Raw genomic sequence first — 17,309 nt, 5'->3', positions numbered from 1 at the left:
GTTCATAAATAAGGTTACAAACTTTAACGAACACACACACTTTCTTATTATTAGGGTTTAGGGTTTATCAAACAACCCAATTGTACGCCTTTTGTCCACCTTGGTAGGATGCACAACTTTTTTGGCCTTTGTGAGATTCTAATCGGTTGCTTGCATGCTACAGTCAGATCTCTGCAATGAGCAACCAACTCACTGATCTATGGTATCAACTACAGAACAACAATAGCCTGTGATGGCTGGATGCAGGATCCCCGCATACAGAGAAAGGATATTTCATAAATAAAACAGGATCATCAGTGTGACTAAAATCTTGTTTACTCATTGCATGCACAATTGTTTCTTGTTGACGGATATGCATTGGGCCCTTTTTAGTGTCCTCAGCGGCCCCGTTTCTCCCTCATGTGTAGATCAGTTATATAGGAACTAGAGGTAGTAGGGGAGTTTATGTTCCATATAGTTGTAGTATGTTGCGAGGCATTGGATTTTGGGCCCCATTAGGATTATGGTGGTGATGTGTAATATAATAAGGATATTACGAGGTTAGAGGTAAAATCTCATGCACTCGCGTGGAGATTTTTTCCACTAAATGGAGGATTTACCATGGTAAAATGACTGCCCACGTTAAATGCTCCAACCCCCTTCACCCCCGCCCGGGCTCCCTAGTGTGTCCTATAGGACTCCAAAATGGGGACTAACACTGCCACCCCATGGTATAATTTCCCTGATCTACTTCCAAATGCGGTGGCAGTAATGGTAAATGAGTATGGCATTATCACCGGGAGTAAATTCAGCCATGCTTGCAATAAGGGCCTTAGTCAATTAATTAAGGAAGCTGTTTTCTATACTAACAGACTCCATGGCTGCATCTTACACATTTAATTAATCAAGCTCTATAATACATTTTTTTTAAAGATCCCCGTAAAAAAATGAAACGGCCCAATTGCAAACATGAGAGTTAATAAAATTACAAAAGAACTACAGAATTCAAGGGATCGCTGTGGTAAAAATATATTTTTCTTTGTAAACTGTTGAGTTCTTCCTTGAACAGTCGAACCATACAACGCAAAGCAAGTCTTATAAAAAAGACCAGCTGCCTATGAAAATACAAACATTCATTTGGCTGTCATGTCCTTCCTTGGGCAATGTTTAAGGCACATGTTTTTGGGTGATCCCGGTCAGCGGGCAATCTGCCATCTGAGAGCATATTTCTAATCCGAACTACGAGCAGACATGAGTGCCAATGGCCTTCTCCAGAACTGCACCAGTTCCCATATTCATGGCCATATCTCAACAATTCATGTTAATGCATTAGGGCCACAGACATTGTTGGGCACTGGGCGAATGGTCAAGACACTTGGCTTCTTTGGCAAGCTTCCAGTATCGATCTCGAAGGATGAAAGCTGCAGATTTTGGCTGTCGCTGCCGGGTGAAGATCCCCTTCTTGTTCCCAACCACACGAGTTGTTTCTGCCAGACAAAAAGATAATACAGTAATAATAAGAATAGAGTATTTTGCATTTATTGAAGACTCTGGCATAATTTCAAACAGAAAGGACTTACAAAGTAGGCAACAACAGAAAGTGGAGATTCTCCGAAGGTCTTGTGCATTTACATTAGACATTGTTTCATTGAATGACATATGCAAAGTGATAAAGGGGTAAAACTGGGAACACATGCAAGGAACAGGGACTGCGGGACATAATATGCTGTATCATGTCTTGCTTGCCTGTCTGGTGTACCAAACTCTGGCTGAGTGACAGTTGTGGGGGGTCCTTGTACCATTGTTCTATGTGACGGCTCTATGTCCTACAGAAAGGACAGTTGTGGTCATCTATGCTGGGTGTTGGATTCTTGGAACCTCTGCTCTCACCCGACTACCTTCTGCTGTACCCAAATGTCTTACAATAAATGATGCTCAACTGCAGAAGACGTCTCCTGTCATCCCTGGCCTCCAAGACATGCACATATTTCACAATATTCATTTAACAGCGACAGTCTGAGGCCAGTATTTATACATTAAGAATTACATAGAGTGGTCTGGAGGTCAAAATTCAGGAGAGGCGGGCCGGTGATAAGTTGGGTTAGGAGAGTGGAAGGGCACGCCACAGGCATTCCCCCCACCTGCAGGTGGTGGTATGGTGAGGGGAATGCCTGTGGAGAGCGACAAGTAAGTAAAAGGAGTTAAAGTGTGTGTGTGGGGGGCGCGAGGGGGTGGCCTGGGACTGACAAGCAGCAGAGAATTGGAGAGGACGAGTACAGTGAGATGCAGTTAGCAAGGTAGTGGGAAGCAAGATCATAAATGGCTTTATAGACCATTAGCAGGAATATAGAGAGCAATTGTGACTGGGGTTTGAGGTGGATCTGGAAAGGTTCAAAAGGATGTGTGTCGCGAAGCTGAGGAGTTTGTCTAGAGGAGAGTAAGAGTAGTGTGGTTGGCCAAGAAGTAGGCTTGGACAATAGTCCAATTTGCTGAGCACAAAAGTAGAGAAAGTGTTGTAGTTGAGTGGTGTCTCAGGTGAGGAAGATTTCCCGAATGTTTAGGAGGTTGAGTCTGGCTGCAGTGGCTGTGATGATCTTAAAGTGTTTAAGGTTGCTGCAAAAGAGAGCCCTAAGTTTTTGGGCGGAGGGGGAGGGATATGGGAGTTGCCGTTGGAGGCAGGAGAAAGAGGACTTCATCCTTTGAGTAGTTGAGCATGAGACAACAGAGCCATCAAGTGGCAGATAGCGCTAAGGTAGTTGGTTATGTATTCAGAGACTGGTGGAGTGAAGGAAGGAAGGAGAAACGTATTGCCCCGCAAAGAAGTGACAACAGTTAAAGTAAAAGGAGGACATTTTATACGGTTATTAGAAGTATGCCTAGGAATGATCCATAAGCAACCCCCACTATGAGTGGCATCGGGATGAGGTGCTGGAGTCCCATGAAATGGAAAAGGAGCGGTCATAGACAAAGGGTGACACATAATCAAGTAGAGTGTCCTTGAAGCCAAAGCGGGAAAGAGTTTGAAGGAGCGAGGGAGGGATGATTCACAGTGTCGAATGCAGTGTAAAGGTATAGAAGGACTAGAATGGAGAGGCGAGAGTGGTGGTCCGTGTTAAGAAAAATGGTGACGTAGATGCGAGTATTCTCAGTGGAGTGTTTGCACCAGAATACAGTTGGGAGAGGTTATATGTTATTTTGCACTTATATAGCGCCTTATATACCATTGGTATGGTCTGAAGGCGCTGGTAGGTTGAACGCCCTTGGGAACCGAAGTTCAGATCAGTAGAGAGAGTCAAAAGGTGCATGTGAGCACCGGGTATGTGTGCAGCTCGTGCGGTATTCGTGTAATAGCTGCTTCTTAGCGGTAGGTGTGGTGGTTGAGAGATCAGGAGAATGTGTTAGTTCTGGCAGGATTTATCCAGAACGGATGTGGCTGCGTTAGGCCTGAGGAGAACGCCTGGCTGGGGGTGTGAAACCTGCAGTGTTTACTTAGAATGATGTGGAGTAAGCGGCGGATGTTGGTATGAGAACAGTTATACCGAATGGTGTCATAGTATCTCTGTGTTCTAGTTGAGTGGTGATGTAAAGGAGAGAGTAAGCGTGGTGGTGCGATATGATGGGTTATATGCTCTTTCAAAAGAGCTCTGCATTCCAAACCGTACTATATACGTCATGCTAGTCTATGCGCTCAAGTCTATTCCGTGCACTCCTATTCACTCCATGCATCCCAGTCTGGTCTATACACACTGGTCTGCTCCACGCACTCATGCATTCCCGCCCGCCCTGCATGCTCTATTCCGCCCCGCGCATTCCAGTGCGCCCCTCGTGTTCCAGTCCGCCCCTCGCGTTCCCGTCTGCCCCACGCATGCACTGTTGTCTGCTCCACGCTCTACGCATTCAGCAGCTCTATGTACTCACCCTGTCTACGCATTCATCAGTACTGGATGCAATCTGCGCTCGTTCGTTCTAGGTACTTGTCCGCTCTTGTAGGAGCATGCACATCATTTAGGGGTTGCCACACACCTGCAACCCATGTGGTATCCCTTGCTACCCCGAAAAAGTTTTTTTTTTAAAAAGTGTTTTTTATTTTATTTTTTTAAATGGAGGCTTATGGGCTGTGGCCTGTAGCATGTGGCTTTGTGTTCCTGGAATGGCTGGTTTCCTGATAACTATAGCAGTAAGATAGCTCCGTGGGTTGAGCGATCGCTGCTGCAATGTGTGTATGTGTGATCTGCAGGTTGCAGGTTCGACTCCCGGCAAGGTCAATTCAGCCTTTCATCCGTACTAAAACAGGTTGGGTGATTTTGTATGTATATTTGTTCTATATGAAGTGTTTAAGCACAAGTGCTGTATAATACCACATCATTATCGTTTGGCCTTGGACCTCTGCTTGCATTCACAGTAATTTGGTAATTTGGGCCTATACACACTGATATTAAAGATACATATGGTGATCCATTCTTGTTTGAAATGTATATCACTTTACAGTGATATCGTAACCATATTTTTGGTAGTGTGCTTAGAAACAATTTTATGTGATGTCACTTGCTGTTTTGTCAAGGGGTGAAAAGTCTTCCATCGCTTCCTGTGATGTCACCAGAGGTCATGGGTAGTGTGATGTCACTTCCGCTAGCCATGGCATTTTAATGAAATGACGTCCCTGGGTAGGAGGCAATGTCATTGCCAGAGAGAGAGGAGGAAATAGTGGCTTTTAGGAGTTGGGGGGGAAAGCAAGTAATGTAGGATCCTTGATAGCTTGTGAGGGTGCGAGAGGAGAGAAGAAACAAGATTAGTGTAATAGAAAGATTTAGCGGTGTCGAGAGCTGTATTCAGGGCCACTAGAGAGTCCTTGTCTGCAAAGAGGGGAGTCAGGGATCAGAATTGGCATGAGCCATGCATGGTTGTTCACAGGGTTCCATGTAATAATGTCGCCACAAAAATCTCGCCATGCAAAAATATCGCCGAAAAATGGCCGTTTTTTGTGGCGACATTATTGCATGGAACATGCGGGGGACACTTCCGCAACCCCCAAACTTTTTTTTTTGCCCCTGTCCCCATATATATGGTCACCCAAATAATATTGCCACAACATTTTCCCGGCGATATTATATACTGCGACCATATATATGGGGATATTATTACCCGATACCGTTCACAGCAGCTAGATGCCTGCAGAGATCCATGGTGGTGGACATGGGCATAACAAGGTGAGTAATCCCCATAACCCATAGACACCAGAGGAAATCATATATAATGAAATAATGAATAAAGAAAAAAGTATTGTATGGGACAAATTGCCTAATTATAATCTAATGGTCTCAAACACGATGCACAAGATATCCCATTTAAAGTGTCAGTAGAGAGAATCCACTAATATAAAAACAATTTGATTGGTTTGAAAAAAAAAACATACATATATATATATATATATATATATATATATATATGATACATTACTCACCGTAATCGTATTTCTGATGCTTGTATCTGCTTAGATTCACATGCTGTGCATAGGCCGACATCTAGTGGAAGCTGCGGAGTATTACAGTTTGTTTTTCGAAACTCGAAAATGGCCGTCGACACAGGGCATGCCAGTAATACTATCCCTAGTGTGACGTCCACTGTACCCAAGATCCCTCACACGTCTAGGATCCTCAGATTGTATTTTTTCTGACATGAGGTAGCATGAGGAGTAGCGTGAGTACAGATAATCCAAGCAGATAGACAGAAAGGTAAGACTACAAGCAATCATGCGCCTTCTCTCAGAGGGGAGGAAGGGTGGGTCGCATGTGAATCTAAGCAGATACAAGCATCAGAAATACGATTACGGTGAGTAATGTATCCCTTCTGAGGCTTGTGGAATCTGCTTAGATCACATGCTGTGCATAGATTAGCGAGCAGTACCTGAAGAAGGAGGTGGGATGTGAGAAGGTGTAACGCTCACCTGATTCCCACAGAGGCGCAGGTCTGGCTTCAAGTGCTGATGCTTCTTCAATGGTGAAGCGCAGGACTCTGAAGATGGACAGGAAAGGCCCCTCTACTCTGGCTTCTCTGGCTCGCAGGAATATTCCCCTGTGCGTGAAAAGGGAGTATTACCTACTGAGTTATGCTCAAGCCTCCCACTCTCTTCCAACCCTCCTCGATATCCTTCCACGATTCCCCGTGAAGTCTCACCTTAGGGTCAGGAAGGATGAGCTCTCCATCCTGCTTCTGATGCAGGGGCGCGTTGAAACCCAGTTACTTCACTAGATTGAGGATTGATGGGAGTTCAGGTAAGCTTGACTATTCAGGTAAGGCGCTGCAAAAGTTCTGCTGCAAGTTCAAAAGTCCAAGCTTAATAATAATGTTCATTGTCTTGTTGCAGCAAGCGCTAATGCTTATGTCTTTTTCCCCTTAGGGGCCGGGGTTCGGAATGCCGGAGATATGGCGCCAACCCGAAGTGAAACGTGCAGTTCCAGTAAATGACAGGTAAGTTCTGGATGAGCACTCGGATAATGTCTTTGCATTCACTCATTCAATGTCTGTCTTTTTTCCCCAAAGGGGCCGGGGTCCGGAAAATGCCTGGAAGCGGCAAGACCCGAAATGAAATGGGAATGACCCAACAGGTAAGTCTTAGAAGGAAACTGAGCTTGTCCAATTCCTTTCCTTCTCTCACCTTGTTCTTGTCTTTTTCTCTCTAGGCTCTGAGAGGTGGCTGTGGATCCGGGTGATCGCTGCTGAAGATGGAGGCGTCCAGGATAGGTGAGTGAAATGCAGCGCTGCAGCGATCGTAGCGAAATGCTTTTAAAAATGATGTCTTCCTTTTCAGGATCGTCGATGTGATGTCACCGTAGTGCTGATTTAGCAGGTAAGGTCTTTTGTCTCCCTTTGCAGGTGATCCAGGAAACTGACAGGCGTGGCTGAGGTCCAGATGCAGGAGCTGACACTGAGCGTCCAGCTGCGAGGAGCAGAACAACGCGAAGCGTGAGTTGCTGATCGGGTGTGGTTTAAATAGCTTTGGAAGAAGTTCCAAGTGTGTATCCTTCCACCGATCAGGTATATATCCTTCCCCGACCACACCCGGGTGGAAGGTAGTCCCACAGGTAAAGTAGTTCCATTCAGGCCTCAAGAGGGCCTGGATGTAGCAGCATGGTCTGCATCAGGTAAGTGCACATTAAAACACTTGAACACATGTCTAGCTTTATGAGCCTGGCGCCTAAGGCGCCAGGACAGGAGTCCAACATGAGCCTGGCGCCTAAGGTGCCAGGACTGCGTCCAAAGGGCCCCAGCTTGGGCCCGCTGGCACTCCCCTGGGGGAAATGATGCCTGCCTCTGGGGTTGCTGGGTCGGACCTGGCTCCTTGGAGGTAGGCATCATGACAGTACCCCCCCCCCCCCCCCCCCAAGGCCCCTCCCAAGGTTCTTTCCTCCGGGGGTTTTGGCTTGTTCGGAAATCTCCGGTGAAACCTTTGTACTAATCGAGGTGCGTGGACATGGTTACTTGGCTCCCACGATCTCTCCTGAGGTCCATATCCCTTCCAGTCAACAAGATAGAAGAGTTTCGACTTTACCACCTTGGAGTCTGATATGTCTTTAACTTCGAATTCTAATTCCCCTTCAATTTTAACTGGATCTGGAGGCTTGGACAGTCGGGTTCCTGGTTGTACTGGCTTCAAAAGTGATGCATGAAAAACTGGATGAATACGCATGTTGGACAGTAGATCCAGTTTAAAGACCACTGGGTTGATTATAGCCTTGATGGGATAAGGTCCTATGAATCTGGCATTGAAGGTTCGCGGGACCTTGAGGGGTAAATGTTTAGTTGCTAGCCATACCTGGTCTCCTACCTGGTAAGGAGGAGGTTTACTTCGGTGCAAATCAGCGTTTTCTTTATACTTTTTCTTGGCTTGCTGTAAATGACTTGCAGCTTCTTTGAAGGCTCGGGTTATTGTGGAATGCAGATGATTTACTGCGGGCATTTCCAGGGTCAGAGGTGGATCTAGGTCAGAGGTCCGAGGATGGTGACCATACAAAGTATAAAAAGGGGTTTGTCCGGTTCCAGAATGCACTGAGTTGTATTATGCATATTCTGCGATCCAAAGAATGTCTTTCCAATTCAACTCAGATTGGTGTAACATGCACCGAAGATATTGCTCGAGAGTCTGATTGGTTCTCTCGGTTTGTCCGTCGGTCTGGGGGTGGTGGCTGGTGGATAACCGCACATCTATTTGTGCTAATCGGCAACACTTTTTCCAGAAATGGGAGATAAATTGACTTCCATGATCCGAGACTAATACGGAAGGGAAACCATGTATGCGAACTATATTCTCCAGGAATTCCTTGGCCAAGGTGGAAGCTGAAGGCAAACCTTTTAAAGGGATAAAGTGAGCCATTTTGGAGAATAGGTCCACAATTACAAGGATTGTGTTGTAACCTGCACAAGGAGGCTGGTCGGTTATAAAGTCCATTGACAGGGTGTGCCATGGTGCCGGTGGAATTTCCAAGGGTTGAAGTAGGCCGGCTGGCCTTTTCTTTTGAGCTTTGTTTTGGGCACAAATTCCGCAAGACAGAACAAAAGACTGTCTTTTCTCCAAGAAGGCCACCAGAAGTGGCGTTTGATTTTTTCCTCCGTTTTAGCGATACCAGGGTGTCCTTCCATTAAAGATTCATGATGATGGGCAATAACAAGTTCTTGCAATTCTTTACTTGGCAGAAACAACCGCTCCTGGAAGTAGGGTAAGTCATCCTTAACGGTGTAATGAGGACCCTTTTGACTCCATTCCCGTAAGGTTGAAGAGTCTAGAAGTTGTTTTACTTGCGTTTGAATGTCCTCAATAGTTTGCAATGAAGTTAAGCCTAAGATTCTTTGCTCAGGTCTGATGGGCACAGGTTCTAAGCTCGAATTAGGTTCTTCCATGCCAATCCGGGATAAGGCGTCTGCTTTTCCATTCTTGCAGCCAGGGCGATAGGTAATTACAAAATCAAATTCCGCAAAGAATAGAGCCCATCGGAGTTGTCGTGAAGATTGAGCTTTGGCCATCTTTAAATACTGTACGTTTCTGTGGTCCGTAATTACGGTGATGGTGTGTCTTGCCCCGAGAAGGTAGTGACGCCAAGCCTTGAAAGCAGATTTGATGGCCAGTAACTCTTTATCGGTAATTGCGTAGTTGATTTCAGGAGGAGAACATTTTCTGGACCAAAAAGCCACTGGGTGTAGTTGGTTAGTTTTTGGGTCTCTTTGCGACAGGACAGCTCCCATGGCCGAACTGGATGCGTCGGTTTCCACAATGTACGGGAGATCTGGGTGCGGGTGCTTCAATACAGGTGCAGAGGTGAATTTGGTTTTCAGGTCCTGAAAGGCTTGTTCGGCCTCAAGAGTCCATTCGAAGCGTTTGTTTTTTTTTTTAGGAGAGCTGTGATGGGTTGGACTGTTCGGGAAAATTCCGGGATGAATCGTCGATAGAAATTGGCAAAGCCGAGCATGCTCTGAACTCCCTTCACCGAGCTAGGAGATGGCCATTTGAGGATGGCGTCCACCTTTCGCAAGTCCATTCGGACTCCTTGAGGTGTCGGGATGAATCCGAGAAACTCAACTTCTGTGGTATGAAAAACGCATTTTTCGAGTTTTGCAAATAGTCTGTGCTGGCGCAATTTCTCAAGAACTGCCCTAACATGTTTTCTGTGATCAGATTCTGAAGAAGAGTACACCAGGATGTCATCAATGTAAACAATGACACAGACATCGATAAGTTCCCGAAGAACACCATTCATAAAGTACTGAAAGGCGGCAGGTGCATTGCACAAACCGAAGGGCATCACCTGATATTCAAAGAGCCCAAACTTGGTGCGGAATGCAGTCTTCCATTCGTCGCCTTCTTTTATACGCACCAGGTGATAAGCTCCTCGGAGATCTAACTTGGTGTACACACAAGCGTCTTTCACCTGGTCAATAAGCTCAGGGATCAAGGGCAGAGGATAACGATTCTTAATCGTTATTAGATTTAGGGCGCGATAGTCTATACACGTTCTAAGGTCGCCCTCTTTTTTCGGCACGAAGAACAGAGCTGAAGAGACAGGAGACTTGGACGGGCGAATAAAACCATTGGCTAGGTACTGATCTAAATACTGACGCAAATGCAGGTTCTCCGGTTCCGTAAGAGCATAAATCCTACTACAAGGTAGTTGAGCATTGGGTACCAGATCGATTTGGCTTGGCAATCATAAGACCGATGGGGAGGTAACGTGTTAGCCTGTTCTTTCTGAAAAACGTCTTGGAATTCTTGGTATTCTGACGGTAACTGTACAGGGGTGGAAGTTGCTGAGGCTAGACCCATAGCTGGATTTCTTGGATAACAAGTTGGTTCACAATCAGGAAAACTTATCTTCTTTGCTCGCCAGTCAATTCTGGGATTATGTGTTTCTAACCAAGGAATCCCAAGAATTACTTGAAATTGTGGGGCCTTGATCACATCAAACACGATTGCTTCCCGATGTCCATCCTGACCCACCAGTGTCACTTCAACAGTGGAATGCGTTACAGGCCCTGAGGCTATTTCAGTTCCATCTACTGTAGTGATGACATCTTGGGTTACTTTCGGGCGGAGAGGAAGCTTAATCCTGGAAGCCAATTCACGGTCTATGTAATTTCCAATAGATCCACTGTCGATGTATGCTTTTATAGCATGCAACTGCTGAGGCTGTTTTGGGTCCACGAGCACTATTGGCATGCTAAAATGCGATTTCAAATAGTTAGTTTTCAAGCTAGGCAAGCGTACCCCTACGCTTGTCAGGCTAGGTCGTTTCCCGAATCAGGTGTCAATAATTCGTTATCAGTAGCTCCAACCACCTTCTTAGGTGGTTTAACTGGTCAATTTCGAAGAAAGTGACCGGACGTCCCGCAATACAGACAAAGTTGCATTTGCCGCCTTCTCTCTCGTTCTTTCTGCGTTAATGGTACTTTAACACCACCGATTTGCATAGGTTCGGATGTGTCGGTACTCTTGGAGTTAGCGTGGGTTTTGATCGGTATTCCGGTTTCGTACTTGAAACGATCTGCTTTTCTATTTTGAAGTCTGTGATCAAGTTGAAACACCAAGTCTATGTAGTCTGTGCAGACCTGGGGTGGGTTTACCATCTGAGCTAGAACATCCTTAAGCTCTCCGCGCAGGTCTCGATGAAACAATGTGATCCTTTTTGTTTTCTGGCCATCCAGTTTCCACAACCAGTCTGTTAAAGGTGGCAATGTAGGGCAGAAGATCCTGATTACCTTGTCTTAAGGATAGCAGTTCATTATCAAGGGCCTTGAGAGTGTCGAGCGAACAATCTTTCCATGCTGGCCTGGAAGCCCTGAAAATTCTGGAGAATGGGATCATCCTGATTTACCAATGGAATAGATCAATCGGCAGCACTGCCACTGAGGTAAGATAGTATAAAGGCTACCTTGGTCTGGTCGTTAGGGAAGGCTCCGGGTCTGCATACATAGAAAGTGTAAATGACATTGGTTCATGAAGACGGCATATTTCTTGGGATCCCCCGCAAAACGTTCAGGCGGGGCCAAAGGCACGTGTCCAGGTAGATTGATTTGTACCGGGTTATTCAAACCCATTGATGTGGAAATGTCTCCGGAATTAGGTAAAGGAGTGTGCCCTGCCTGGGCCTGTAATAACCTTTTGGCTAGGTCATCTGTTCTTTCCTTGGATAGGATCAGTTCTCTTTTGAGAGCGTTAGTCTCCTGGTGGGCTGAGTGCACCTCTGCCCTTAATTCCCCCAAAAGCTGGGCCAGCTGGTCAGTCTCGGAAGTCTCCATAGCGCCCGGGTGGGAAATTGTGGGTAGGCATCAAGTTCTGTAACGCTCACCTGATTCCCACGGAGGCGCAGGTCTGGCTTCGAGTGCTGATGCTTCAATGGTGAAGCGCAGGACTCTGAAGATGGACAGGAAAGACCCTCTACTCTGGCTTCTCTGGCTCGCAGGAATATTCCCCTGTGCGTGAAAAGGGAGTATTACCTACTGACTGAGTTATGCTCAAGCCTCCGACTCTCTTCCAACCCTCCTCGATACCCTTCCACGATTCCCTGTGAAGTCTCACCTTAGGGTCAGGAAGGATGAGCTCTCCATCCTGCTTCTGATGCAGGGGCGCGTTGAAACCCAGTTACTTCACTGGATTGATGGGAGTTCAGGTAAGCTTGACTATTCAGGTAAGGCGCTGCAAAAGTTCTGCTGCAAGTTCAAAAGTCCAAGCTTAATAATAATGTTCATTGTCTTGTTACAGCAAGCGCTAATGCTTATGTCTTTTTCCCTTTAGGGGCCGGGGTTCGGAATGCCGGAGATATGGCGCCGACCCGAAGTGAAACGTGCAGTTCCAGTAAATGACAGGTAAGTTCTGGATGAGCGCTCGGGTAATGTCTTTGCATTCACTCATTCAATGTCTTTGTCTTTTTTCCCCATAGGGGCTGGGCTCCCGAAAATGCCTGGAAGCGGCAAGACCCGAAATGAAATGGGAATGACCCAACAGGTAAGTCTTAGAAGAAAACTGAGCTTTTCCAATTCCTTTCCTTCTCTCACCTTGTTCTTGTCTTTTTCTCTCTAGGCTCTGGGAGGTGGCTGTGGATCCGGGTGATCGCTGCTGAAGATGGAGGCGTCCAGGATAGGTGAGTGAAATGCAGCGATCGTAGCGAAATGCTTTTAAAAATGATGTCTTCCTTTTCAGGATCGTCAGTGTGATGTCTCCGTAGTGCTGATTTAGTAGGTAAGGTCTTTTGTCTCCCTTTGCAGGTGACCCAGGATACTGACAGGCGTGGCTGAGGTCCAGATGCAGGAGCTGACACGGTGAGCGTCCAGCTGCGAGGAGCAGAACAACGCGAAGTGTGAGTTGCTGATCGGGTGTGGTTTAAAATACTTTGGAAGAAGTTCCAAGTGTGTATCCTTCCACCGATCAGGTATGTATCCTTCCCCGACCACACCCGGGTGGCAGGTAGTCCCACACATAAAGTAGTTCCATTCAGGCCTCAAGAGGGCCTGAATGTAGCAGCATGGTCTGCATCAGGTAAGTGCACATTAAAACACTTGAACACATGTCTAGCTTTATGAGCCTGGCGCCTAAGGCGCCAGGACAGGGGTCCAACATGAGCCTGGCGCCTAAGGCGCCAAGACTGCGTCCAAAGGGCCCCAGCTTGGGCCCGCTGGCACTCCCCTGGGGGAAATGATGCCTGCCTCTGGGGTTGCTGGGTCGGACCTGGCTCCTTGGAGGTAGGCATCATGACAGAAGGGTCATGAGCAAATAAGTGTCTTAGAACCGCTTGTCCCACTTGTGTATCTGCCTTGGAATGGGTGTCAATGCAGTAATGCTGAGTAAAAGTGTGAATAGAGCTCCAAGTAGCTGCTTTGCAAATGGTGTCAAGGGGTACATTTGCAATGAAAGCCAGAGTGGCCCCAATGCCTCTAGTAGAGTGGGCTCTTGGCGTGAAAGGCAGAGTTCTTTCAGAGAGTGAGTAACACAGCTGGATACAGTTAATAATCCACTTCGAGATGGCACCTTTAGAGACGCGATCCCCCTCTCTGCCTGTAGCTACGGATTGATCTGTTTTTCTTAGCGGTCTGGTTTTATTCACATAGTAGAGGACCGCCCTACGCACATCTAGGGTGTGTTGTTTCACCTCAGCCGAGCTTTGCGGGTCCTGGAAGAAAGCCGGAAGCTCGATGGACTGGTTTACATGGAATTTTGATATAAATTTAGGTGAGAACCTAGGGTGTGTGCGTAAAACCAGTTTGTCTTTATGCACAGTAAAGAAGGGATCCTGCACTGACAGAGCCTGAATTTCACTGACCCTTCTTATAGAAGTAATAGCTACTAAGAAGGCCGTTTTATAAGTCAGGTGTTTGAGACTGTTTTTATGCATGGGTTCGAAAGGAGGGCCCACGAGCTTGGCTAGCACCACATTACGGTCCCACCCTGGTGGTGGGTTAGAAATAGGAGGGTGAAGTCTCTTTACTCTGGCACCAGATAACAAATCTCTTCCACTTGTCAAAGTAACAGTGCCTTGTGTTTGGTTTCCTAGATTCCCTTAGGGTGTCCATACACCTCTGTGGCAAATTGGGATGTCCAAACTCTATGACCTCAGGAGCCATGCTGCCAGGTACATTGAGTTGGGTTGCTGGTGCACTGTTTGACCTTGGTGCTGGGACAGTAGGTTGTACCAGGCTGGAAGTTTGATGGGCTCGCACACCGCCATCCTGCGTAGGTGTGGGAACCACGGTTGTCTTGCCCACATGGGAGCAACTAGGACGAGCGTCATCCATTCCCTGTTCATCTTGTTCACCACTTTCCTGATGAGGAGTTGGTGGAAAAGCGTACGCAAACATCCCTGACCAGTTCATCCACAGGGCGTTCCCCTGGGAGTCTGGTTGGGGGAACCTGTATGCAAATCCTGGGCATTGTCTGTTTTCGCTTGTGGCGAATAGGTCTATAGTGGGGAAACCCCACTGAGAGAAGATATCTTCTACGACCTCTCTGTGTTGAACCCATTCGTGTTCCTCTGGGAGGGAGTCTCTGCTCAGAGCATCCGCTAGGGAATTGAGCTCCCCTGGAACATGTTGTGATGACAGGAAGATGTTCCGTCTCAGTGCCCATATCCAGATTTTCTGGGCAAGCTTGGACAGATTTGGCGAGCGAGTCCCTCCTTGCTTGTTCAGGTAGAACATGGCTGTTGTGCTGTCCGTCCGGATTTGCACTGACAGGTTTAGTAGGTGGGGCTCGAATGCCTGAAGCGCTCTGAATACTGCCAGAAGCTCTAGCAGGTTGATGTGGTTCTTGGCCACTGAGTGAGACCAGAGACCCTGAGCTGTGTGGTGTGGATGGTGAGCTCCCCACCCCGTCAGACATGCATCTGTAGTGACTACTGCCTGTACTTCGGGATCGTAAAAGGATTTCCCCTGTGCGAGATTCTCTCTTGTCCACCAGTGAAGGCTTTGGGCCTCATTACAACTCAGGCGTTAAGGGTTAACGCCACCGTTAACCCTTAACGCCTGATTCTGATTTTAACGCCTGCTTTTAGCAGGCGTTAAAATCCATGGCGCTAACCTGCCATGGTGCTAATTACGCCGCCGTAATTTACGGCGGCGTAATTAGCGCCTTCCCCACTCCCATTATGCCCTATGGGGCAAAAATGGGAATGGGGAAGGGAAAATGGGAAATGGGGATTTACCGCCCCACTCACCTTGGAATGGGGCGGTAAATCCGCCATCCACCATGGTGTAAACGGAGTTTACACCATGGTGGTAAAGTTGGTGCACTTAGCACCAAGGTTGTAATGAGGCCCTTTGTACCAGTGTTGGCGAAACGACCACTAGATCGTCCCACTGACCACTTGCCTGAGACCACTGTTTCGCCAACCATTCCTGCATGGGACGCATGCGCAGGCGCGCGTGGGGGACCAGGTAAATACATGACGCCATCATGCCCAGTAAACGCATTGCTTTGCGTACCGTTATTTGTTGACCGGACTGATAATGCGGAATTTGCAGTAATATATTCTGAATTCTTTCTTCTGAAGGAAAGGTCAACCCCCTCTTGGGTATCCAGGATTGCTCCTAGGAATTGTTTTGAGGTGCTTGGCACCAGGCTTGACTTCTTCTCGTTGATTGAGAAGCCTAACTCGTGGAGGAGGTCGATAGTCCTTTGAATGTTTGTCCTGCAAATTCCTGGGGTTTCCCCCGTTATGAGCCAGTCGTCCAGATAAGGGTACGCTGGGATTGGGGGGCGTGGCTTGGCAGCCATGGACTAGGAGGCTTTTCCTGTGAGCTCCTGGATCCGGACATCGATCCGTACAAGCGCACGCATGTGAACCGAAAATTCCGACGAGAAATTGTGATCGCACCGTTATGAATATATGTGGACTTTAAAGAACGTTGCTGTGTGCTGCCTGGACTGATACATTAAAAGTTACAGAACTTTGATGCTGCTGGTGAGCGCTGCGGAGCCGATCTCAAAATGGCGGCGAGACGCGGACAAAGGAACCCACGGGAGTGAAGACCGTGCCCGTCGCTCGGGCTGAAGTGGTCAGAGGAGCCGGCGCTTCCCAGGGAGGAGCGGTTGATAGCCAGGCACCGTGCAGCACACACCCAACAGGGCACTGGGAAGCCCGACAGAGTAAGCCTGCTCACACCGGAGCACCCGCGAGAACGTGGCGGCGGGGGGCTGCCCCGGAGGAGTCTGAGACTGCAAGCAGTCTCCCCTGGAGGAGGAACAAGCACGACGTGCCGCGGCGAGACGCGGACAAAGGAACCCACGGGAGTGAAGACCGTGCCCGTCGCTCGGGCTGAAGTGGTCAGAGGAGCCGGCGCTTCCCAGGGAGGCGCGGTTGATAGCCAGGCACCGTGCAGCACACACCCAACAGGGCACTGGGAAGCCCGACAGAGTAAGCCTGCTCGCACCGGAGCACCCGCGAGAACGTGGCGGCAGGGGGCTGCCCCGGAGGAGTCGGAGACTGCAAGCAGTCTCCCCTGGAGGAGAAACAAGCACGACGTGCCGCGGTGCCTGGGGGCCCGCAGTGAGGGCATGGAACGCCCGTGAACTGGGATATATTCGGCGGTACCGGGCGCAGCCGGTGGCCACCTCTGCAGCCGAAACGAAAAGCGGCTGTGAAAGACGAGGGATCATAGCGGGCGCACGCATAATGGAAATGTGGCAGTGATACACAGACGTGCCCCATAAGAAACAAAGGGAACTCCAGCCCAACGAACCTAAGGAAACAAGGATACCGACACTGCCAACCATTACGACCTGCCAGTAAAATGAGCTTTACTACGAGGTGCTAACCCCCCCGCAAGTCAGGGTGCACCACATAGCGCGCCCAGAACGTGGATCAGGGTGCAGCGCGATAAAGAAAGGAATATTGAGTGGGGGCCGCAAGGAAGCAACCCCTCACAAAGGAGATGGCAGGCCTTGAGGCACTAGGAGGCTGCCAATGGAAGATGCGCTGAAAGGGCATGGAGAAGTGAGAAGGGCACCATCGGCAAAGTACGGGTGGAATGCTGGACTGCCTAAATGGGTGCTACAACACAGGTTGCCCCGCAAAACGCCACCATGCAAGCGAACTAACGCCTAGCCCGTCCCAGCCACGACACTACTGGGAAGGTGAGCCAGCGAGGATACATAAGTGGGGCCGTGGGAGCATGGTGCATGGTACTGCTGTGCTGGTAGACGCTGCCAAAGGGTACACTGAAGCGTGTTAAAACAGAGCCTAAGTGCAACCAGCATCACAGCGAAGCACTGCACAGGGTAGGGTGCGAGGAAGATTACGCAAGACGTACCTAACTGTGCACATTGGGCGGATGGCCCTGAAGTTGGATGCCTG

At 48.2% G+C, this 17,309-nt stretch overlaps 1 protein-coding gene across 1 annotated transcript in view; it reads right to left on the bottom strand.

Annotated features, from left to right (window-relative positions):
• Nucleotides 1–992: 992 nt before the first annotated feature.
• GUSB (glucuronidase beta) overlaps nucleotides 993–17,309 on the bottom strand; it is a 579,332-nt gene continuing 563,015 nt past the window's right edge. The window contains exon 12 of the mRNA XM_069614870.1: nucleotides 993–1,466. Within this exon, the coding sequence (XP_069470971.1) occupies nucleotides 1,309–1,466 (158 nt within the window). The 3' untranslated portion in view covers nucleotides 993–1,308. The remainder of the gene's footprint in view (nucleotides 1,467–17,309) is intronic.

The sequence above is a fragment of the Ambystoma mexicanum genome, chromosome 9, assembly GCF_040938575.1.
Source record: "Ambystoma mexicanum isolate Mex_15411 chromosome 9, UKY_AmexF1_1, whole genome shotgun sequence".
Taxonomy (NCBI): Eukaryota; Metazoa; Chordata; class Amphibia; order Caudata; family Ambystomatidae; genus Ambystoma; species Ambystoma mexicanum.
Note: the sequence above shows the minus strand (reverse complement) of the source record. Positions and strands in the feature narration are given on the sequence as shown.